Source organism: Staurois parvus, unplaced genomic scaffold (assembly GCF_062004578.1).
Source record: "Staurois parvus isolate SC_StPar_1 unplaced genomic scaffold, SC_StPar_1.0 ptg000006l, whole genome shotgun sequence".
In the NCBI taxonomy this organism is placed as follows: domain Eukaryota; kingdom Metazoa; phylum Chordata; class Amphibia; order Anura; family Ranidae; genus Staurois; species Staurois parvus.
The window spans coordinates 8,387,266-8,411,242 of record NW_028317802.1 but is presented as its reverse complement, the minus strand read 5'-3'; the positions used below and the strand labels follow the sequence as shown (position 1 = coordinate 8,411,242).

General features: G+C 43.7%; 1 protein-coding gene across 1 annotated transcript in view; it reads right to left on the bottom strand.

Annotated features, from left to right (window-relative positions):
- Window positions 1-18,851, bottom strand: part of FCHSD1 (FCH and double SH3 domains 1) — a 129,159-nt gene extending 110,308 nt beyond the window's left edge. Inside the window, exons 1-2 of the mRNA XM_089653676.1 lie at window positions 18,738-18,851; window positions 1,567-1,664 (exon numbers count right to left, since the gene is read on the bottom strand). Coding sequence (XP_089509802.1) covers window positions 1,567-1,664; window positions 18,738-18,848 — 209 coding nt within the window. The 5' untranslated portion in view covers window positions 18,849-18,851. The remainder of the gene's footprint in view (window positions 1-1,566; window positions 1,665-18,737) is intronic.
- Window positions 18,852-23,977: the final 5,126 nt, after the last annotated feature.

The following is a 23,977-nucleotide window of genomic DNA, read 5'->3' as shown; positions in this document are numbered from 1 at the left end:
CACAACTCTTGACGTTCTTGATGACCAGATTAGGGATGCACCGAAATTTCGGCGGCCGAAAAGTTTCAGCCGAAAACACCCCTTTTGGCGATTATGAAAAAGCACCAATACAGGTGTCGGAAAAACGCCACCCCTCGCCCACCACTGCCTCCACCGCTCAGTAGTTCTCAACCTTACCTGAGAAACCGTCGTACGATCCCGCTGGGCACAGAGATTAGTGAAGGAAAGATGGCCTCCACTCATCTCTATGCCCTTGGAGTGATGTCACTTCTGGCCTTTTTTTTTTTACTTTATTGATCCAATGCTTTCCATTGCAGAGGAGAGATGTGGGGTCCCATTGACCCCATCTCTCTCCATAAAGAGGACAGGTCACTAATTATTTCAATCACAAGGGATGCATGCATTTCTTGTGATAAGTATAAAAGTGATCCTTTTTTAAAAAAAGTGACAGTGCAAAAAAAAAAAAAAAAGTTTAAAGTGCCCCCCCACGTAGTGGTGAACACATACGTAGGCCATGCCCACATATGTAAAATAGTGTTCAAACCACAAAAAATGAGGTATCGCCACGAACGTCAGAGCAAGAGCAATAATTCTCACAATAGACCTCCTCTACAGGTTAGCAGTGTAAAGCATCACCCATGGAGATTTTTTTAAGTACCGCAGTTTCACGCCATTAAACGAGCGTGCGCAATTTTAACAGCGTGACATGTTGGGTATCTATTTACTCGCCGTAACATCCTCTTTCATATGTTACAAAAAAATGGGGTATATATATTGTTTTTTTTATCAAAGTGTATTTTTTTCCAAAAAATATATATTAATTTTTAAAAACTGAGCATTTCAGTTTTGGTTTTCGGCCAAGTGCATTTTGAATTTTTCATTTTTGGCACCAGAACTTTCATTTTGGTGCACCACTAGATCAGATAAATGGATAAATTTAGGTGCAATCTTAGTAGCAGAGATATCCTTGTCTGAGTCCCTTTTTGTGCAAAGCCAAGATGACTGCACAGGTTTCCTTGCAGGTAACCATGATTAACAGAGGAATAATAATTTTAAGCACCACCCTCCTTTAAAAGCTTCCATTCTTTTATTCTAACTCAATCAGCATGGCAGAGTGGTCTCCAGCTTTGTCCTCATCAACACCGACACCTGTGTTAATGAGAGACTCACTGACATGTCAGCTGGTCCTTTTTGGGATTAGGTTTATTGTCATGGCAAAAGAGGGACTTTGCAATTAATTGCAATTCATCTAATCACTCTTCATAAAATTCCAGAGTATATGCAAATAGCCATCATAAAAACTCACACAGATTAACTTTTTTTTTTTTTAAAAAGTCCACTGCCTCATTCTCAAAAAACTTTTGGCCACGGCTGTACAGTGTATTCTACAAGCATCACAACACAGATTTGAACAAACTTTAAAAACATTAGGCCACTGTGTGCAGAAGCAAAAAAACGACAAGAGCACTCCACTTCTTTCACCCATTGTAACTAAAAGACTACACAGGAGGCCAACAATACCACCAATCCACATCTATATTTAAACATCCTCACATCTGCTGTTACCTGATGTCTTCCAAGAGTTCAGCATCTTGCTGCTGCTTGTTCTGGAGACTTGAAAGCTGTTCCCCAAATCGAACCTTCACTTCCTGAGTTACTTTTACCTGTAAAGAGCAAAAGAGTTCAGACTGAGGACCTAGTATTTGACACCCACCAAAAATGAAAGCCCCACTCCAGGCAAAATATGATCCCACCACCCATCAACTCACTTCCACCCCCTCCCTCCAACTCTGGCTGAAAGGTTCTCTTACCGGTAAGTCTCCCATCTAGGTCTCATCAGTGCAGTCCAAGGAACCACTAATCCAGCACTGTCAGAAGTGCCCAAAGCTGCCTGTCCCTTCCAAACTTTACTCCCTCTGTTCTCTTCTGGATCCTCAGAGTATTTACACAACTTTCACCCAAGATTAAATTTTTCACGCAAGTGTCAATTAGAAAAAAAAAGTGTGAACCTTGGGTGAATGCATTAACAGACCTTTAAGTGTCTTGCTCCCTTTTGGTCTATTGAAGCCTAACTACAGGTTTACCTTTAGTTCATTCTAGGTCAAGCTGGCCTAAACAATCTACTTCCTTAAAAAGTAACTAAACCCACAATATAGAAACCTATCAATAAATGTGTTACATGCTGTTCATACTCAGTCACTATGAGATTATTTTCTGTATTCTGAAAAAAATCTAGCGGATCCTGATGCTTCATCTTCGCCTTCTGTTCATATCTCAAATTCAGCTGAGGATTTTGAAGCTGCAGAGGCAGCACAGTGGCTAAGTGGTTAACACTTCCGCCTGGCAGTACTAGGGTCGTTGGTTCGAATCCCAGCCACAGCACCACCTGCCTGGAGTTTACATGTTCTCCTTGTGCCTGCGTGGGTTTCCTCCGGGTACTCCGGCTTCCTCCCACACTCTAAAGACATGGCGGTAGGTTAATTGGATCCTGTCTAAATTGACCCTAGTATGTGTGTGCATGTATAAAGGTATGTTAGGGATTTTAGATTGTACGCCCCTTGAGGGTTAGGGACTGATGTGAATGTGCAATATATATATATATATATATATGTAAAGTGCTGTGTAAATTGATGGCACTATATAAGTAAGTAATAATAAAATAAATAAATAACTCTGTACATGCTCAATTTTCAGCGAGTTCTATGCTGTGCATTTCCTCCCCATCACATATGAACAGCCAATGTGACTACAGAGTCACACGTGTGCGTGTACTAGGGATGCACTGAAAATTTCAATGGCCGAAACCACACCTTTCAGCGGTCCACAGATATGAAAAAAGCACCGATGCAGGTGCCGAAAAACCCCGCCTCTTGTGCCGCCCGCCCTTTGCTTGTTCTCAGCCTTACCTGAGAAACCATTGATCCCGGCGCTGCCCACTAACCAGCTAAAACACAATGGGGGCAGGATATTACATCCTAATTAATGGAGGCTTCACCTCTCATATTCCAAGACACAGACTGGAGGGCGTAACAGCCTGACTGGCAGAAACCCACCCACACATTTCAAATATAGGTACTTTATTTTAATTAAAATAAATTATATCTCAGTGTCATCTCATATACAATGGACCATGTAAATGAAAGAGAAAGTGTTAGTGAAAGAGGATGGGACAATGTAAATCAACCGTGTGCTTTTAGTATCACTTTACAGGTACATTCATACAGGTGTTTGGTCACAGTGCAAACCTTCGAGGCAGCATCCATTGATTCCTGTTGCTAGGTTTCACAGTTCTAAGTGGCTAGCTATAATGGCCAAGCCCATAAACTAATGATAGGCTGTTGGCAGACAAAGCTATTTGTGGCCGTTATCACAGCCAGCATTTTGTGTGTGTCCGGCCACATTCACCACATGTGATCGCTGGCTTTGTGAACAGCCACAAATAGCTGCAGCTGCCAATAGCCTGTCATTAGTCCCCATACCGTTGCCAGAGCACAGCACTACATAAAAATGATGCTACATTACATGTATACAGTGCTGACAGCAGCCACAATATTTAGAAATGGAAATAGTTTGGGTCATCTTGGTCCCAAAAACTATTTAGGCCCCATGCACACAGGGCATTTTTGCAGTCACTTTTAGGGATGGCAGTATTTTTTTATGGCTTCTAACTCCCCCCCCTTGTTATTCTATGTGTCCATGCACACCGATTGTTAAAAGCTTTTAGTGGCAGAGGAGCTTACCAGCAGGTAAAAAAAACCCAGGGCCAATGCGTCCAGGAGGAACAGAGTTTTGGCACGTAAATGCATCTAAAAACACGTTATTGCTAGGCGCATTTAGTGCTTGAGCATTCATTTCAAGGGCCAGAATAAATTATTCTAGCCAATAAAATGAATTAACGGCCAAGCCCTTGAATCCTGTAAAATGCACCTAAGCGCCTGTAAAAGCGTTAGACACTTTTACAAGCGTCAGGTTTTTTTTTTACGGCCAAAAAGGATCATTTTTGAAACTGTGCCTGAATTACAAAAAAAAAAAAAAAAATCTTTAAAAAAGGAAAGGTTCCTTTTGTAACAGGTTACACACATATTACAAACGGATCAGCCCCTGCACCCCCGATCCCTGTTGACAGAAAGTGGGGGGATCTTCTCCTCCCTGCTAGCAGTCACAAAAAATAAATAAATAAATAAAAACACGGACATGCAGGGCTCCACCTGGCCAAACGTGTCACTCATTCACAGTATTCTGTGAATGGGAGAACTACAAGTTCCAACAGCCTTTGCGGCTGTCGGCTTGTAGCTTTCAATGAACTACCATGGTGCTCCACATCGCCGTGGTAGTTCATTGAGCCCCCGCAAGCAAATATCTGCTTGCCCATACAGGATGTACGAGCAAGCAGACACATGGACAGATCAGAGGGAGACCTGCATGGCACCAGCGATCTGCACATATACATTATATATATATTACATATACACACACACACACTACACTTTTTTTGCAGGTAAAAGGTGAGCCTATCCTTTAAATACACCAATTTTTTTATACTTTGTGTCAAAAAATGGCAGATGATTCAGACACAAATCTTGTGCTGGTTATTAGTTACATTGTTACCAGCCAATTCTGAGGACTACAAAATACCTCCCCACATGGCACGAATGGAGGAGCAGAGAGGGGGTATGATCTCTCCTGACAATGCTGCTCCTCCATTACAGAGTGTAAGCATTGTTCCGAGGACAGAAGTGTGTTAATGGCAGGTCCAAACACGTGTTGGGGGCAAGAGGAGGAATGGCTATGGGAGCATAAACTAAGCAGCCATTTGTTTTCCTTTAAATACCCTCTCCTTGGATGGCCAAGAGTCATCAATATGACAGGGGAAGAAGTGCTTTGAACCATATGTAGAGTGCGTGCAAACATAATGGCTAGGACATAAGTGGGTTTTAGAATTGAGATCAAAAAAGGTGTCTGGATCCCAATTCTACAGCATATGCAGGTTTCTCGTGTCTTATCTAAAAGCCACAACATCAAATGAAATGAAACCTGCTCAGGATCGATTTATTCCTATCCACCAGTTATAAGCTCTTCTGTGGACCAAAGGCTTTTATGTTGACTGTATCGCTTTCCTCAACTAACATCAATCATGTTATGGATTTTCTTATGAATCATTACATACCTATTCATATATTCCCTTCAAGCCTTCACATTGCAAAATACAGCAATACTTAAGTACACCTTCACACACTCACACTAATAAAGAATTCATTTTACTGAGTGGGTTTTTGGTTGCTGCTGGTGCTCATGAAATTAAAATGTCATATGTATTCCATGTACACTAACTGGAGAAGCTCTGAACTTGCAAAGCCAACTCCATCCACTCCAAGCAGGACGAGCAATGAGGGGAAAAAAAAAAGAATAGGGACCATGTTCAGCTAGTGAGGGGATGTTAAACTAGACTTGGTGCGTCATCCATGTGGGCAAAATTGCATTCTATGAATTAGGTAAAGAAAAACCTTCTGTGTGCCGCCACCCCCCATTAGACTTGTGCCGCATCTCAATCCAGCAATGTAGCATCTCTCCTCATAGGACAGAGGCACTGCTATCAATCACAAGCCGCACTCTCAATGGACACACAGAGCCAGCCCACATGAGTGCCCCCATATCAAGCAGCTTGCTATGGCAGCACTCAGCAGGGGGGAGGAGTCTAGAGAACTGGCAGGGATCCCAAGAGGAGGATCAGGGCTGCTCTGTGCAAAACCATTGCAAAGAGTCGCAAGTATAACATGTTTGTTATTTTAAAAACATTTAATCTGAAGCTTTAAAGTGGTTCAAAAGACTGAAGGATGTTTACCTTCATGAATTCTATGCATGAAGGTAAAAAAAAAAAACCCTGTGTGCAGCAACCTCCCTAGCCCCCCCCAAATCCTCACTTCAGCCCCCTCTGATCCAGCGATATTCACGCTAGCCTCAGCTGTATGGGGACTCTCCCTCCTCATTGGCTCCCACTGCTGGGATTCACATCCAGTGAGCCAATGAGGAAAGAGTGGGGGCGGGGGACTGAGCCACAACTCTTTGGGCCTTATAGATACATAGAGCAGAAGCTCAGAAAGGAGCATGCAGCGGTGCCCCCAGGACAAGTAGATTTCTTTGGGGACATTGCTCAAGGAGGAGGAGTCAGGAGTGAAGGCAGGGGACCCGAAAAGAGGATCGGGGCAGCTGTGTGCCAAACTACTGCACAGAGCAGGTAAGTATGACTGTTATTTTATTATTTTTTTTTTTAAAAAGGAAGCTTTAGCATCACCTTTAAACTGAGGAATAAAAAAAAAAAAAACCTTACAGTGTGGTTCCCTTGGTCTCAGCTGCATGTATGGAATAGAGTACAAGACTGACATGCAGACATGGCCAAAAATATTGGCACCCCTGCCTTTGTCAGATAATGGACCACTTCACCCAGAAAATTGTTGCAATTACAAATGTTAGGCATTCTCATGTTTCTTTTATTTGTATTGGTATGACAAGTGGTGAAACAAAAAACCAAATCGACACATTCGATGCAAACTCCTAAAAATGAACTGGACAAACATTATTGGCACCCTCAATTTATTATCTGGAAGCACACCCCTTGGAAAAAAAAAAATTACTGAAGTCAATGGCTTCCTGTAAACATCAATGAGTTTTTACACCTCTATTGGAATTCTGGACCACTCTTCTGTCACCAACTGCTCCAGGTCTCTCAGATTAGAAAGGTTTCTTCTCCGAACTATGGTTTTGAGATCTCTCCACAGGCGCTCTATGAGATTTGGACTCCTTGCTGGCCAGTTCAGTACTCCAGCGCTTTGTCTTAAACCATTTGTGGGTGAGGTGGTACAGTATCTGACAAATGCAATATTGTGCCAATATTTTTGGCCATGTAGGTTACCATGTACACTGTGTATAGGTTCAAGTTTGAAGCCCCTTCCACTATTAGCACAATTTTGGCACACCCACCATTAGCTACAACATGGCACAAGTGCTGCCTAATTATTCTCCTCTGGGTGCCCAATGCTGAAGATGAAGATTATCCATGTCCCTGGCTCTAATCATGTATAACTGATTACTATTACTGCACTACTTATGTAACCTTATGTAGCCTATTCTAGGGAGTCATTTGGTTTATACTTTTTAGGGACAAAAAAAAAAAAAAAATGGAACACCAAGCAAATAGTTGTAGAGATTTGCAAAGCATGTTTTACCGACTAAAAATCTCCTGTGCAACTTTAGCCCAATAAAAGGGACTGCCAGGAAGTTGTAAAACCTCTCAGTAAAATCACCCAAGAAGCATAGCTATGAAATCACCACTATTTCACAAAATATTGTCAATAACAGTGTGATTTCTACATGGGAAACTAGTGGATTTAGTACTTTGTTAATTTTACATGGCTCTATTTCGTCATGTACATATGTAGCACAAGTGACTTGAGACGCTTATGCCAGGAGCAATGCTTGCCACTGCATAACCATTTAAGCCCTGGTTCACGTCGAATGCAGCTTTGAAGTCAGGCTACTTCACTGCGATTTCATGTACATATATAGCACAAGTGACTACAAAAAATGAGACAGATAAATCAACAGGGGTGTGTACTTTTTATATCCACTGTACTTTCCTATCTATTTACTAGTGCTAGCAGCAGAAGGATTAAAAATGGTCAATGTTGATCGAGAGAGTGAAGTTCTGCTTTAGCCCTGGTTCACACACTGGTGTGACTTGTCATTTTTACTTCCCTCCACCTAAGGATTTCAGTTTGTTCTTCAACTGAGTTGTACAGTTTATAAGTTACATGAAAAGGTGGAAAAAGTTCTTAAATGATTTTTTCTTTGTCTCATTTTCTTACATCACAGAAACCTGACTTTTTAACAAGTGTGTGTAGACTTTATATCCACTGTATATTCTATTCACTGGTTTTAAACTTTTTTTTAAATTTCTTCAAGCACTTCCTGGTTTCCATGCCTAGACAGATGTCATACATCCCAGGAGTCTTCAGGAGAGGAGGGGGTTTTCTCAGCCAAAACACACCCTCCTGTCTGCATTCTTAAGCCAAAGGCAGATGGATTCCAGGAAGTAGATGCTACATGAATTACTCAAGATGGCCACAGCCAGAAATGCTAGGGGGTGTTTTTCAAAGTGATTTCCCAGCAATATAAAGCATGGAGACATGAATGGTTGGGAGAATTTGCTTTGAATATTAAAAAAGGAATTAAATTGTGTTTTTGCTTTGTGGCGCTCAGATACAGTGTAGTTCTGCTGTCCCCAGTGTATATCTTGATCTGCATGCACAGTATAGGAGGATAAATACACTTAAGTAGATGAAAAATAGTGTATGCACGGAATAAAATTATAAACTGTTGGCGCTACATAAATCCTGCATAATATTAAATATTAAGTATTAAACAAATACAACTGGTAGAATACAATATTTTCTCAGCAATTCCATTTTCTAGCAGTTCCAAAAAGCTTACAGTGAAAAACACGAGAACTGGATAAAGGCAACCAAGTACTAGTATTTATATACAGAATTTATGTGGCAGGGGTGTTGTCAGGTTGCCTTACCCCCATTCATTTTTGTGATGCAGTTTTGGTTTTGGCACAAGTTGGCCCCTTTATGAATAAAACTATACCAAGTGCAGCCCACCCAATCCAATGCTCACAGCAAACAAATTGGGTGCCAGATCATAAGGTGAAAGAGTCCAAGATTGTTACTTCACAAATTGTACCATAGAAACCAGTCAACACATTTCAAGGGCAACAAATACCCCCTTAATCAGGGCTTTGAACAGAGGAATAAAGTGATGCTGAATACAGTATATACAGTTTCCAAACGAACAGAGTTTATATAAATTCCAGTTACAGATTCCTCTGATTTAGATTTGATGCTCAAGTCCTATTTAACTCTTTCCAAGCCCTGATAAAGGGGGGTGTTGAAACTCATTGGTGGTTTTTATGGTCAAATTGTAAACTAAAAATCTTCTTGCTCTCCCATTACAATCTGGCGATCATATGTTTATGTGAATTTGTTGCCATTCTTTAGCACCTGTTGAGGGGAGGCCAGTTTGCTTCAGGAGCTGCTTCACAAAATCAAGAAGTTTATTTGAGAATGTCCTACATTTAGCCATTTTAAAACAATCTCAGTACCTCTTAAAGGTTTCTGAAATACTCACCTTCAATCTTGATCTCCACAGTGGCCCAAACACAGCCTACCATTGGAAAGTCCTCATTGGGTCCTCTTCAGCTTGTGTATGCACTCAGGGGATCCATTCATTCCTACTGGGAGATTTACTCATGTTGGAAGCCTCGTTTTTGAAGTCGTCCTTACCAGGTCCTCTTCAGCTTGCACATGCACACTCCAGTCCCACTAATTCCAATTTGGAGAGCTGTACTCTGCAGGCTGAAGAGGACCCAGCTATTTCAAAAGGAAGGCACATCTTGACATGAAGGTGGGTTGTGTGACGAACACAGCATCCCTCACCCACTTGTGAGTAGTGGCGGATCAAACTCGTACCATGCTGTCACTGGTACGTGGCAATGCCACTCCCAGCCTCACCCTGCACTTTGATTTTACCGCTCTCAGGACCACAATCTAAGTGCTGCAGACAGAGCAATTATCACTGGGTTTAGATTTATTACACTGCCACCAGATCAGTTGATAGGCCAAATCATTTCACAATAGTAGCGATAACACTTATGACTAAAGACATCTGGATTTGATTTACTAAAATTGAAGAGTGCAAAATCTAGTGCAGCTGTGCATGGTAGCCAATCAGCTTCTAACAAAGAGGAAAAAAACAAAAAAATAAACATGTCCTTTTTTTGGGTTCCCCACTGGTGCTCCTGGCCCCTCCCTCCTGCCAAGTGCCCTCACAGCAAGCAGCTTGCTATGGGGGAACCAGAGTAGGCTCGCTCCCAAGTTGCTGCCCTTTGTGTCCATTCAGATAGTAGATGGGCTAACCCAAGAGATTATCTGGTTAGCTTGATTTTTTTTTTTTTTAATGTTATTTAATAGTGTTGAGAAGTCCTGCGGTGTTCTCTCAGTGAGCTGATAAGTAGGTCTTGGAATGCAGATAAAGTTTGTTAGCCACTTGCCCTCCGGAAGATTTTACCCCCCTTCCAGACCAGGCAATTTTTTGCTCTTTGCCACTGCATTACTTTAACTGACAATTGCGCAATCATGCAACACTGTACCCAAAATGTAATTTATATTTTTTTTTCACACAAATAGAGCTTTCTTTTGGAGGTATTTAATCAGCACTGGGTTTTTTTAAATTTTAGAAATTTAAAAATATATTTTCAAAATTTGTTTTACTTTCTGCTATAAAACATAACCAACACAACAGTTAAAAAAAATCTAATTTCTTTATAAATTTAGGCCAAAATGTATTCTGCTACATATTTTTGGTAAAAAAATTCCAATAAGTGTAAATTGATTGGTCTGCGCAAAAGTCATAGCGTCTACAAACTATGGTATATATGCTGGTATATTTATCTATTTTATACTAGTAATGGGGACAATCAGCTACATAGAGGGACTGATAGCAGGCAGGCAATTTGACACTAACACTTTGTGGGGACCAGTGACACTAATACAATGATTAGTGCCAATGACTGGCTGGAAAGGGGTTAACATTCAGGGGAAATCAAAGGGTTAACTGTGTGCTTAGTGTATTTACTGTGTGCTGTTTTTACTAAGGGATTTGCTGGTTTTTATCCCCTGCTACACAGGAAAACAAAACCCGACTCATCCCCAGTCAGGAAGTCAATCTCAGAGCTCTGTCCTGTCATACTCTTCACTGATCAGCAGGTCCTGGCCATCAATCACTGTCGCGACACGCCGATTGGCTTGTGTTGTAAATAATTCCTACTCGAAAGCTGGATCACGCATTAGATATGTGATCTAGTGCAGGACAGTCACCCTGTCCCCTCATACTCATATGTGAGGCAGTCAGCAAGCAGTTAATTGTATAAGATGATGTCCTACTGTACAAGGGAGGGGGGATCACTGCTGCTAAAAAAAAAAAAAAAAAAAAAAAAAAAAAAAAAAAAAAAAGGAAGACGTGTCATGGCTGACTGATTTTCATACAAGGCTGCCCTGGGCTCTCGTGCAGCTTTTTTGGGGTGCCCAGTTCGCAGCATCATCACAGGCTACACATAGCAGATAGCTGAATTTGTTAAAGGATAACTGGTACCATTGTCATTCAAATAAAAATTTTGGGAGGTGCTGATGGGCCTAATCTATTGATGTCTTCTCTGGCAAGTATAGCAACAAAATCACTGGATCTGACCCTGAACTCCATCCACCAACTCATCCATGAAAAGAAGTCCCAGTCTCCCTGTGTGCTACGTTACAGACACTTCAGCAAGTAATGGGAGACTATTCTGAGGTCAGAGCAGACAAGTCTAGTTATAATAATGTGATGCCACACCATCCTCTTCCAGCGAGCAGGGAGAGAGCTAAAGCCAAGCAAGCCCATAGACTTCTATGTAGAGTGCTGAAAACCCTGAGAGCTGTAGCATTTTATATGGCTGTTGTCTCAAACTACACTATATTGGATATACTACAGATCCCAATAGGCACTGCAGTAGAAGGAGTAGAGAGGATTTTTATTAAACCTCCCCGGAAAGCTCTATATCTTGACACGGTTTGAGATAAAGCACCTCTGTCAGGATATCCGCCTGCCAGCGGGAGCCCAAACCAGTGGAGGGGGCAGCGCAACACCATCCACATCACAGCACCTGCACCACTGCCCCAGGGAGACTCCACTCCCAGGCCCCCAGGCAATAGGGGATCATGGGGCCTGTGCCCTTGCCCAAACTCAGAAAAGCCTATGAAAAAGGTACCAGGGGCATCTCATAGGGCCCCCTACTGACCCCGGGCCCACAGACAGTGCCCGAGTTTCCAAATGGTCAGTCCGCCCCTGTGGACCACTACACTCCTGCTTCCCACCACTGATCTACAGAGGCTTTTTGGGAGAGACCAAGGGGTCCTCTCTCTGCTCTACAGAGAGGTCACCACAGCATCCCGGGGACTGGGAGAGGGCTATTCACCCATTACTAATACTGCTAGCAGGGACTGAGCCACTGAGAGCAGGACACCACATGTACCCAATCCATACTGTACTCTGCACTTATTCCAAACCCAAACTGCAACTATACTGCATTATACCAAACGCTTACTGCATCTGAATCACCATTTATCTTGCACCTGTGCCAGGACTATACTGTACCTACACAGCATGCAGGTTAACTGGGACTGTTAAGTGCGCTGATGCTCTTAAAGGACCCCAACTATAGCTGGCAGAAGAACCTCTCAGACTGCTGCTTCCATAATTCTGCAAGCCTTTTTGTGTTCACCACCCTTTGCTTTTGGACAGCGCATACCCAGTTGGTCTATAACTGGCATCATCGCTATAAATGTGCTCTGGCAGTATAGTTCCGGAACTCAGTAGATCAAACTCTACTACTACTCACTGCTGCATTTGAGTTGGCCTTGCTACTGTTTATGCGGATTTGGATGCCAAATAGCATATGCCTAGTCCTTACTGTTAATCACTTTGTATACTAAATTGTGTTATTACCATTGATAACACATTTTATGGATGTCTAGTTACCAACCACATTGGGTACAATATTTTAAGATTTCTGTTAATACCAGGTTTGGTACCCGTTCTCTTTGATATAGCACTACTATTGGGACCCAAATATTACTTCTCAGTGACATTGTATGCTTGTACACTCAACCTGGTGTGTCAGAGGTGCAAAAGTTCTTGAAGAGATCAAGGCAAGGAACAGAGGACCCATCTGTGTCAGGCGTACACCCAGAGATGGACGCGGTTCAACCATTTTGGCTTCAACCTCCATCTTGTCCAAGGGGTTAACTATCCTGACAAACATATTTCCCCCTCATTCACCCCCTCCCTCTGTTAATTCACAGAGACATATGTGTGTTGAAAGTGTCACAGGAGGCCAGAGCCCAGCAGGTGGCTACGTGCTATAAAATCTCCAAGGGAGCTGGGGCCTGGCTGTCTGAGCAACCTGTGCCATTTAACACCTCGTAAAAAGATAACTCAGCCTTCCCAGGAGTTCAAGGCATTCCAACAAAGCACAAATCAAACACTTTTCAAAATCCATTTTTCCCCTATGTCTCATATCTTGGAATATGAGAGACTGACATAAAAACTAGACATATCGTCAGATTGGCTAAGAGAAGACGAACAATTTGATGGGTCACTCGCCTTGTCTCGAATACCTACGAAAGCCGAAAAATAGATCTCGTGAACCAGTGTATAATTTCATAATTCATATCTAATCAATCCTCAGACGTGTCTGCATAATAATCTACCCACGGGTGGAATGTCACTTGTGCAGATGGAAAGTTATGGACCAAAATATGAGTTACGGGAGATTTTGGCTCTAGTTAAGGTATCTGCCCATACCTCCACGCCCTAAACGGGGTATTGGTCCTTGACTTCAGAGACACCCCCTGCTGGGGAACTACAAAATAGGCTGTCAGGCCTAAGAGTAAAGTTGAAGACGTCTCCCATTTTAACATCAGTACCACCTGGGGAAACCCGAGCCCCTTCGCTCTGAAACTTGGATCTGCTAACCCAGGACTTTGGCAAGTACCTTAACCCTTTCACCTCTCTCTGCTGTGCTGTTCTCTGCAAAATAAATATATATATATATATATATATATATATATATATATATATATATATATAATATCTCAGTTACATCTTTTTCTGTAAATATTGCTATTGCACCAGTTTGACCTTTTAGTAATAAATCTTTCCTTCTGAAAGTGTTGAACTGTTTCTATAGCGCTTTATTGCAATTTACGAACCCTCTGCACAATCGGCCTGCGGTGACCATATTATACAGACGATTATCTCAACCATTATAGTGTTATTGCGGATATAACAATCGCTCAGGCTGCTGGTACATCGATTGTGGTCCAATTAGCTGGAAAATCGTTGTGCAGGGTGCAGCTGGGTGCGGCATTGTTACGCACGTGACATCGCGGTTTTAGATCGGCTAGTCCTTCGGTCACGAGTTTGGTGAGAAGGTCTGGGGTCTGATGCCGCAATCGTCACATATTGGTGACAGCGATCGTGGGATCGCTGCATATTGGTGGCAGCGCTCCCGCGTCCGTGACACCATCCAAACCAGCGGCTCCTATGGGGTAGAGCTATACATCCTCAAAAACATTGCCACATTCCCCAGTCACCCTGCCCCAATCCCAACTAAAAAGGGTTCCTCTAACTGCAGCATTCTTCTACCGCAACATTCTGCAATTATATAATTTGGCACAGCTGTGCATAGCTTACAGTCAAGTCATCCATTCACTGATACATTTACACCGATCTGTGAATAGAAAATTACAAGTCCCATTTGCCACTCTTGACAGAGGGACTCTTAAGCCGGCAAAGGACAGTTCGAACTTCAGCCAGTTAAGCAGTGACCGGCCAAGATTCGAATCATGTATGAGCAGAATAAATGTACGCAAGTTGATTGACCAACTTGGGTACAACCAGCCTGCTAGATTTTACATGCAACTATTGCTAGAGGCTATTATAGCTGCTAGAAGTAATCACTGTGGTCTCCTGGCGAAGACAGCTCCCCCTGCTGGGAGAACACAATGGCTCTGCAGGAGGGATTCCCCCCCCCATCAACACTGACTGTGCTGATGTGGGAATAGAATGATTTTCTCTTTCTTGCAACCCATGGTTGCAGGAAACAAGAACGCTTTATTTATGGCTGGCTATAGACCTTGATGGAGCACAAGCGCAGTGATGTCACCACACTGGTTGTCCACCGTTTACTTCCTCCAGCTCCATAACTGAAGGTCTGTACTGCTGTATGGGCGGACCTTTGAGACCTCACCTTGTTTTGGCCGGTGGTCTGACAGCGCAGAAATTTTAAATGTCTACACTGTCTTTATAAACTTATCTATGCAAGTGCAATACTTGAATACATTTTTTTCTGGTTTAATGGGTCGCACTATGAAGTTTTCTTCTGTTTTAAACCTTTCCTTGAATGATGTGGAGAGCTGTCTGATGTGATGGATTTGTTCACGTGAACCTACAGTTGTCCATTCATCGCTTTGATACGGCTAACTAGGGTGTCAGTGTGGGATCTGAACACCATCCACTCGTTTGGTCTCTTGCTTGGAGATCAAAGTGTCTGGTAAGAGGTTGATTTTTTTTTCTATGGTGTCAAGCATTTTTGTACAGCGCACTCATTTTTTAAATGTTTTGTATTTTCTGGTGTTCAGGGAAAGAGTAGCAACAGTTCACTAATTGCTTCACTACTGAAAAGAAAAGAAAAGAACAGGAAGGGGGGGGGGGGGGGAGTTGAGGATGCACAAACAAATAAACGCACGCTTTCTTTTGCAACACGGGTGCCTGTCCCAACTTTTTGTCCCTGCTCCTGTGCCGCCATTCTGAAAATGTATGTGCCAACTCACATGGGTGAGGTGGAGAGCATGATGGTAAGCAGCTCATAGTATGTGCCGCACAACAGATTTGTTTTGCGTTTATTTTTAACCGCTTCTTCTCTGCCCTATAGCAGAAATGCTGCTACAGGGCGGCGTGAGTGAGCAGAATCATGTATATACACACATGATTTTGCATTTCCGGGTAAAGGGCCCACACATGCTCTACCTGCGCTGCCATTCGTGGCTGTCAATCACCAGGTCCCGGCCAGTGATTACTTCCCAGCGCCTGGTGATTGCCGAGCATCTCCGATGGGGAAGAGGGGGGGGGGGTGTTAGAACTGTTTGCCATGCAAAGCAGTGTGCTTACATTGAAGCACACAGACACAGCCCAAAGTAAAAAACAGCACACAGTTAACCCTTTGATTGCCCCACATTAACCCCTTCCTGCCAATTGCTATTAGTACAGTGTCAGTGCTTTTTATTAGCACTGATCACTGTATTGGTGTCACTAGGGATGTCAGTGACACCAAGTCAGTTCCACCCAGTGTCAGAATGCCTGCTGCAATCCTGCTACAAGTCGCTGATCGCCACCATTACTAGAAAAAACAAATCCCAGTATATTATACCTCCATTTGTAAACGCTATAACTGTCATGTAAACCAATTAATTTACACGTATTGGGATTTTTTTTTTTTTTTTTGCAAAGACATGTAGCAGAATACATTTTGGCCTAAATCTGATGAAATTTGATTTTTTTACTGGACATGTTTAACTGTCTCCCGTCTGCTACATAAGGTAACGACAGGCGCAAGGCGGTTCTCTCGTTCTGGGAGGACGTCATATGACGTCCTCCCACTCTAACCGCGTGTGTGCGGTGATCGGTGGATCACCGATCAACGGAAAGAGCTGAAGATGTCGGCTCAGTCATGTGATCAGCTGTGTCCAATCACAGCTGATCGCATGTAAATAGGGAAATGCCGGTTATCGGCATTTCTCTCCTCATGAGCTGTCACGCTGACAGCTAGAGAGGAGAGGAGAGTCGGTAATCGGCATTCCACAGAGGACATGTACTCTGATCATCAAGGCACTGATAATCAGTGTGCCCTGATGATCAGTGTAGACCCAGCAGCGCCACCTGTCAGTGCTCATCAATGCCACTTGTCAGTGTCCATCAGTGCCTCATCAATGCCACATATCAGTGCCTACCAGTGCACATCAAAGCCACATATCAGTGCCCATCTGACCTGCCTTTCAGTGTCACCTATCCATGCCAGTCAGTGCCACCTAACAGTGGCGCCAGTCAGTGCCCATCACTGCAGCCTCATTAGCGCACATCAGTGAAAGAGAAATAAAAAACACATCACTTATTTACAAAATTGCATAACAAACAAAAGAAAAAAATTGTTTTTTTCTCAAAATTTTCAGTTGTTTTTGGTTTAGCAAAAAATAAAAAACCCAGAGTGATTAAATACTACCAAATGAAAGCTCCATCTGTCTAACAAAAAAGAAAAAAAATTTATATGGGTATAGTGTTCCATGACCGCGCAATTGTCATTCCAAGTGCGACAGAACTGAAAGCTGAAAACTGGCCTGGGCAGGAAGTGGGTAAAAGTGCCTGATAGGCAAGTGGTTAACCTCTTCACGCCAGCTGCAAATGTGCGGCCTCCTGGCGTCTGGGCCTAGACGCAGAGCGGCTGCACATTTGTGTTCTATTAAAAAAGGAAATATGTGCCGAGAGCGCGCGCCCTGCACACATATCCGGTACTCAAGGAAAGGTCCCGATCTCCTCTTTCGATCGGGACCTTTCCCGATCATGTGACTGCCGTGACGGTGCGTCACGGCAGTCACATGACCCTAAACCCCGCCTCCCGGCTTCTGGAACCCTTAAAGAGGCGGGAGGTGCCGGAGTAAAGGAGTTAACAGTAAAAAAAAAAAAAAAAAATCAAAACTATTGTTTCTCAAAAAAATTTTTCTTTTGGTGCTATAAAAAAAAGTGACAAAGACCAAAAATGCTGGTTTGCCATGATTTACCGCGGTAGAGTGTTTTTACAGCTAAAAAACTCACCCATTAGCTCTGGGTTTTTTCCAGACAAAAAAAAAAAAACGTTGATTACAGTCTATGTGTGCATGATAGGATAACATGCTGGGGGGTTTACTGGCTGTAGAAAAAAAAAAAACTATCAAAAGCCAAACTGCAGCTGTAAACATCCAGTGTGCATGAGGACTTAAAGTAACAGCGCCACAACGCAACAAAAATAGCCTGGTCAGGAGGGGGGGGGGGGGATCCTCAGGAGGGTAAGTGGTTAAGTGCCATTTAACAGCATACTACAAATGCAGGAGATAAGGTTTATGACAGCAGGAAATGAAATTTCTGCTAGATGTCAAACCTCAGGTACTGGATCTCCCAGGAGGACACTAGTGATGTGGCTTTCCCAGAGGACATCTCTGCACATCAACCTGCAGAGATGTGTGTTGATGTGAACTTTAGTAAGGTGCGTACATGTAGCAGGAGGGAAGGTCCACTTTAAAGCTATATGCAGCATGCAAAATTCAGAGGACAGACAGTCAACATGCAATACATGTGCCCCCCCCCAAAAAAAAAGGTATATATGCCCTAAGAAAAAAAAACTGCAATAGTATGGAAATCAAAATATTAAATGTTCACATAAAAGACAGTATTTAAATGCTATACAGATTGTAAAGCCTTGGCACACAGTAGAGGGTTACCAGCAAATGTGCACATAGCACCAGGGGCGGACTGACAACTCATGGGGCCCCCAGGCAATAGGGGATCATGGGGCCCCTGTGTCCTTGCCCAAACTCAAAAAAACCTATGAAAAAAGGTACCAGGGGCATCTCATGGGGCCCCCTACTGACCCCGGGCCCTCGGGCAGTGCCAGAGTTTCCAAATGGTCAGTCCACCCCTGCATAGCACACAAGGCATCAAACCAGGCAGTATAGGACAGATATACAAACATACTTCTAATAAAAACATATATATACACTGTTGTAGGACACTTAGGACTTCCCTTTCTATTAAACCAGACTATAGTCATCTATTTGGAATGCCTCCCCCATGGTGATAATTGGTTTCCTCTGATGAGCAGACACTGGAGTGACTCGTATTGTGTGTATATACAGGATTTATATTAATACCAATGATCATACAAACTTCCATATGGGACTGTCACAACATGCAGTCAGGTGACTACTTCCACTGGTCAGGTCCCCCCCACCACCTTCTCTCCAGCCCGATCCCCCCCTCAGACTAGTCACACTCACTTTCCGGGGAGGAGGCTGCATCCCGGCGGCTTCTCCGCTCTGTCCTGCGCTGACAGCACAAGGTAACAGCAGTCCGGAACTCGCATCACCTCTGCCAGCTCTCCGCCCCATCACTCTCAGCCACGCCCAACTAGCGAGCCACACCGCTGAAACCCCGCCTCTAAATACCTAGCTACACGCCCACACGCTGTGCTGGGCGTGCCACTAGCTCTGTAGCCCCACCTGCTCCCCTCCTTGTGTCATACCATTTATGCCCGCCCACATGTTTGATAGAACATGCTTTATTGTTAGCCCCGCCCATCGTGTTTAGTCTCACGGACCGCCCATGCTGGAGGTGCTGCAAGTTGTGTTTCCTCACAGACGGCCCCGCCCCGTGTGGTAGTACCTGTGCACGGCAGTGAGGGCTCTCCTCATTGTTCATAGATACTGTACAGTGGTGTCATGTTAGTAAGCCGCGTGGACGGTCCTCGGGAGAGCTGAGGGGCCGGGCACTAGTATGTACTGTAGAAGTTACCAGAGCGGCAGTATAAGCTCCTTCACACACGATAAAGAATATTAAGAGAAAATATTTACAAATGACATTTCTTTTGCATTCCAGAAACGCATATTGCATTATTTCCTAATGGCACCCCAAATGCAGGTAGAAGCTGTGCAACAAAATGCGCATTGCAAAAACATATGACGCTCAGTGCTATAGAAAAGTACAGGAGCTCCTCTGGCATGTTTGTTTCTTGAATTGGCTGCCCCATGCCGTTATGCAAGATGCGCAAAATGTGAAGCAAATCAACATGTTGCGTCACGCAGGTGTAAATGGGGCCTGAGGATCCTGCAGGGTTTTTTTTTTTTTTTTGCATGTTTGTTCCATGCCAGCATAGGGCAGCCCTTTCACTTGATTAGGCCGCCCTATGCATGAAAAAGTGGCTCCTGCACCTCTTTTGGCAGCGAGCCTTGCGCTTTTTTCCAGTGCACATTTTTTGAGTTTCCTAGGAATGTGTGCAGAAAAGCTTGCATTCCCACAACGCAAAGGTGTGAATGGAGCTTTAATGTTTGATTTTTGGAATAAATGAGAACTGCATATTATCACAGCTCACTGGATAGCACGACAGTCCTGTGCGGTGACATGAATGAAAGGAGGAGCTGTGTGATGAGGCAAAATGAACGTCACATTGTCCCCTCACATCACTGCAGTCCAAAATGGCTTTCTGCCTGCTCTTATGTCCTCTTCTCCATGTGCTCCTATAGCAAGCGGCTTGCTGGGGGGGAATGCGCAGGCCAATCTCAAGCTGGGCTGTGTGTGTCTATTGACACAAAGAGCGAAGATTGGCCCCACCCCCTGCTCCCACCTCACAGCAATATTAAAATATTAAATCTGTTATACTCACCTGCTCTGTGAAATGGTTTTGCACAAAGCAACCCCAAACCTCCCCTTTTAGGGAACTCCACTGGTCAACTTGGCTCACTGTGTGTGCTCGCTCCCAAGCCATGTGTGTCTATGGAGCCCTGCTCTAAGAGTCTCCAAAGCTCATTTGGCTGTACTTCTGTGGATCAGAGGAGTGCAGTTCATTCTGAATTCCTGTGACCCGTTTTCAACCAACAGCGGGCTAATGTCTGCTGTTGGCTGGCGTCACTCACTCGGTCCAGGCTGGGGAAAGATCCTGATTTTAAAGTCAGGATCCACCCAGATGCATGGACTGAAACCTGGCTCAGCCTCTCAGTGAGCCACAGAGAGGCTGAGTCAGTGAGCTGTCTGCTCAGAGCGGGAGTGAGAACTAATGCAGGCCATACACGGTTCGAAAACCGTCTGTTTAAAAAAAAAAAACGAAAAATCGATAGTTCAATAGGCCAACGTTACCACCAATGGTAAAAAAAATCGGCCGATTTTCGTTCCGTCTACGGCCGGCATTTAATTACTTCTGTCCCTTGCAGAGAGCTCCGCTATTATATTTGACATAAAAAAGTATTGTGGTTGCAGCAATGTATCCATTTGTATCCATTTTGGATACAGATGTTTTTATTCAGATACAAATAGATGCATTGTTGCAACCGCAATACTTTTTCATGTCAAATATAATAGTGGACTGGAATTCTTCTTCTTCTTCTTCTACTTTTACTTTTTCTTTTTCTTCTTTTTGCAGGTCACGGCTCATGGGCAGATTTTTTATCGGTAAAACGATCGGCCGATTTGCCCATCATTGCCGGAAAAATCGGCCAATTTTTTTCCAACTTTACCGATAAAAAAAATGTGCCAAAACCCCCAAAAACGGCCGACCAATTAACCCACTAAACAATGCGAAAATCGGCTGATTTTCTTTCGGCCAAAAAATCAGCCGATTTGCGACCTGTCTATGGCCTGCATAAGTGATCAGCAGTGTTTGATTCCTCAGTTTTCACTCGGACATCAGATCAATGCTGCATCCACCTAGGCAAGTAGATAAGTTCTCTTGTAAGTGAAGAAGTTTTCTGTGTCAATTACTTAGAGAAATGTTCAAGAACTAGTGTAACCTTGTAGTACCCGTCTGTGTGATGGAAGCTATAAGGTACTGTAACTTTTTATAGGGCTGTATACATGTGTGTGTGTGTACATGTGTGTATGTGTATATGCGTGTGTGTGTGTATATATGTGTCTGTGTACATGTATATATGTGTCTGTGTGTGTGCATGTGTCTGTATGTGTGTATGTACTTGTGTGCGTGTTTACATGTGTGTGTTTTGTTTTTATATATGTGTGTGTGTGTGTTTGTGAGTGTATGTAGGTTACTTTTAATCTTGACCCCCTATTCCTGTCCTTTCAGAACTGATTTTTAGGACTTGATTGTAGTAGCAACAAGGACTGCTGCTCCTCTGAAAAGCAATCTATGCTCAGATCGCTTTTCAGAGGCATTTGACAGGTGGCAAAGTGGCAATATGTAGCCTCCTCACCACCTGTTTTAACCCTGTAAAAAGCAGCATCACCCCACCACAACTGCGTGCAATGCGCATACAGTTGTTTGGTGGTTGTAGTTTAACCCCATTCACCTGGAGGTATACTTCCAGCTGCAGCAACAGGATGTGTATACACCCAGCTGCTGCTTCTGCAGCTAAAGGGGAGAAGTTGGGGGTGGCAAAAGCAGCTTAATCGCGTGGTTTTACCGCTCTGCAACATCACAGGTGAACAGGCCATTGGTTCACATCTGTGTGGTTGTGTGCAGGACAGCCCATTCATTTCAGTGGGCTGCCTTATCCGCAGAAATGCAAGGAAAGTCGTCCCTGACCCTTGTTGCACCACACCAAAAACACCATGTATTTGTCAATGTATGGGGGTACTCTTAAAGAGCAGAGCATTTGCGTGTCAGGAATGAGCGCAATTTTGCGCGCATTCCGCAACACACAGTGACATAAACCAAAACTTGGACAGGGGTGCCTCGTGACTGAGAATACTTTTCAAAGGCTGCCCAAAATGGAAATAGGTTGAGAAACACTGGCCTAGGGTTAGCCTAGACTGTGAAGTCATGAGAGCAAGGCCTTGTAATAATAGATGAGTGGTTGCTTTCTGTGAAGAAGGCAAAGTGAATACAGAAAACACAATAATGCTAATGTCATAGGACGTGTCAAGTGAGGACACGAATGGCTGGTGAGGACTGGGTCATGTTCTGCATCACCCTCCTAAACAATACTGTATACTGAGGAAGAGGGGTATCTGTTAGTTCCTGGAATAAAGTGTTTGTTGCTTTAGGAATGGAAGTGTAGAGAATTACTTTAATAGCAAATTCCCTCCTCTCCCCTGCTTGCCCCAGTTGTGAGAACCATTCATGATAACAGGAGAAAGGACTTCCCTGAGTCCAGAACACGACCGCTTAGCTATCTGGCAAGCAACATGATAACCTTCAGAAATAGTTGCATGGGTTTGTCCAGAGACTGAGGAAGTTTGCCCCATGCAGTTAGTGCATTGAGCTGCAGAGGCCTGGAGTTAAACTGGGCAAACATCACTGCAAAGGAGGCCACTATCAGGCCTCATGCTAAAGTGAGCCAATGGAAGCTTCTGGGGGTGAAGAGTCCGAACATGAGCACAAAGAGGTATGTCCAAGATTAGGCACAGGTTGGATCGGATGCAATGCAGACTTCTGGAGTTTGAAGATCCACATAAAATCTGAAGTGTCTGCATCATTCACCAAACATTGGTTTAAGGGGCCTGGGAGGAGTGCTCCTTCAAGATGAGATTCTCCAGTTACCCCACTTTCTGGATTCTCTGCCATAGCAAAATTAGCGCCAACCTTGATAAAAACCCTTGGGAGCCATGGATAGGCCAAAGGGAAGGACCACAAAGTGGAAGTGCTGCTCATCCACCACAAAGTGCAGGAACCGCTGATGCAGAAGAAACATGGGGACATGCAATTACAATGCTTGATGTCTATTGATGCCAAAAAATCACCTTGTTGCAGCATTGCAACTATAGACCAGTCTGATTCCATCTGTAATATTTGGACGGAAGGTATTGAAAACCTTTAGATCCAGGATGATGGAACACCCCCATTGGTTTTTGGAAAAGTTAGGTTCTGATGAAACCAGAACAAGCACTCCCAGCGACCGAAGTTACTGCATGGAACAAAAACCATACAGATACTATCGCTATATTGATGATATTTTCATCATATGGACAGAAGGTGAAAAATACCTAAAACAATTTTACTCATTGATCAACACTTTTCATCCATCAATCAAACTAAAAATGGAATACTCAAACACACACATCAACTTCCTAGACACCACAGTATACATCAGGGATGATACGCGTCACACCTCAATATACAGGAAACCCACTGACAGATGCAACTACCTCCACAGTTCTAGTGTCAGGAACCATCGCGACGCATGGGTCTACACATGCGTAGGTGTCTGCCGAGACGTATAGGTGGCAGGGCACTAGGACCCAGGCGTACCTGTCGTCTGGACAGTACTAGGCAGGCACTAGGACCCAGGCTACGCCTGTCAGGTGCAGGGCGGCCTATTTAAGCTAGCCCTGCACAGACACTTGTTGCCGAATGGTCTTTGTATCCTGTTACCTGTGTGTGAGTACTTCTGATCTGGATTGTTTTGACCTTGTTGCCTTCTCCCGTCCTGACCCCTTGGCTTGCCTGACTCTGCTCCCGGATTTTCCCGTTTAGATCTGACCTCCTGGTATTGACCCTGCGTGTGACCCGACTATCCTTTGCCTACCGTTTTGTACCTTACCGATCCTCTAGTTACCTTCCCGGCCTGCATGA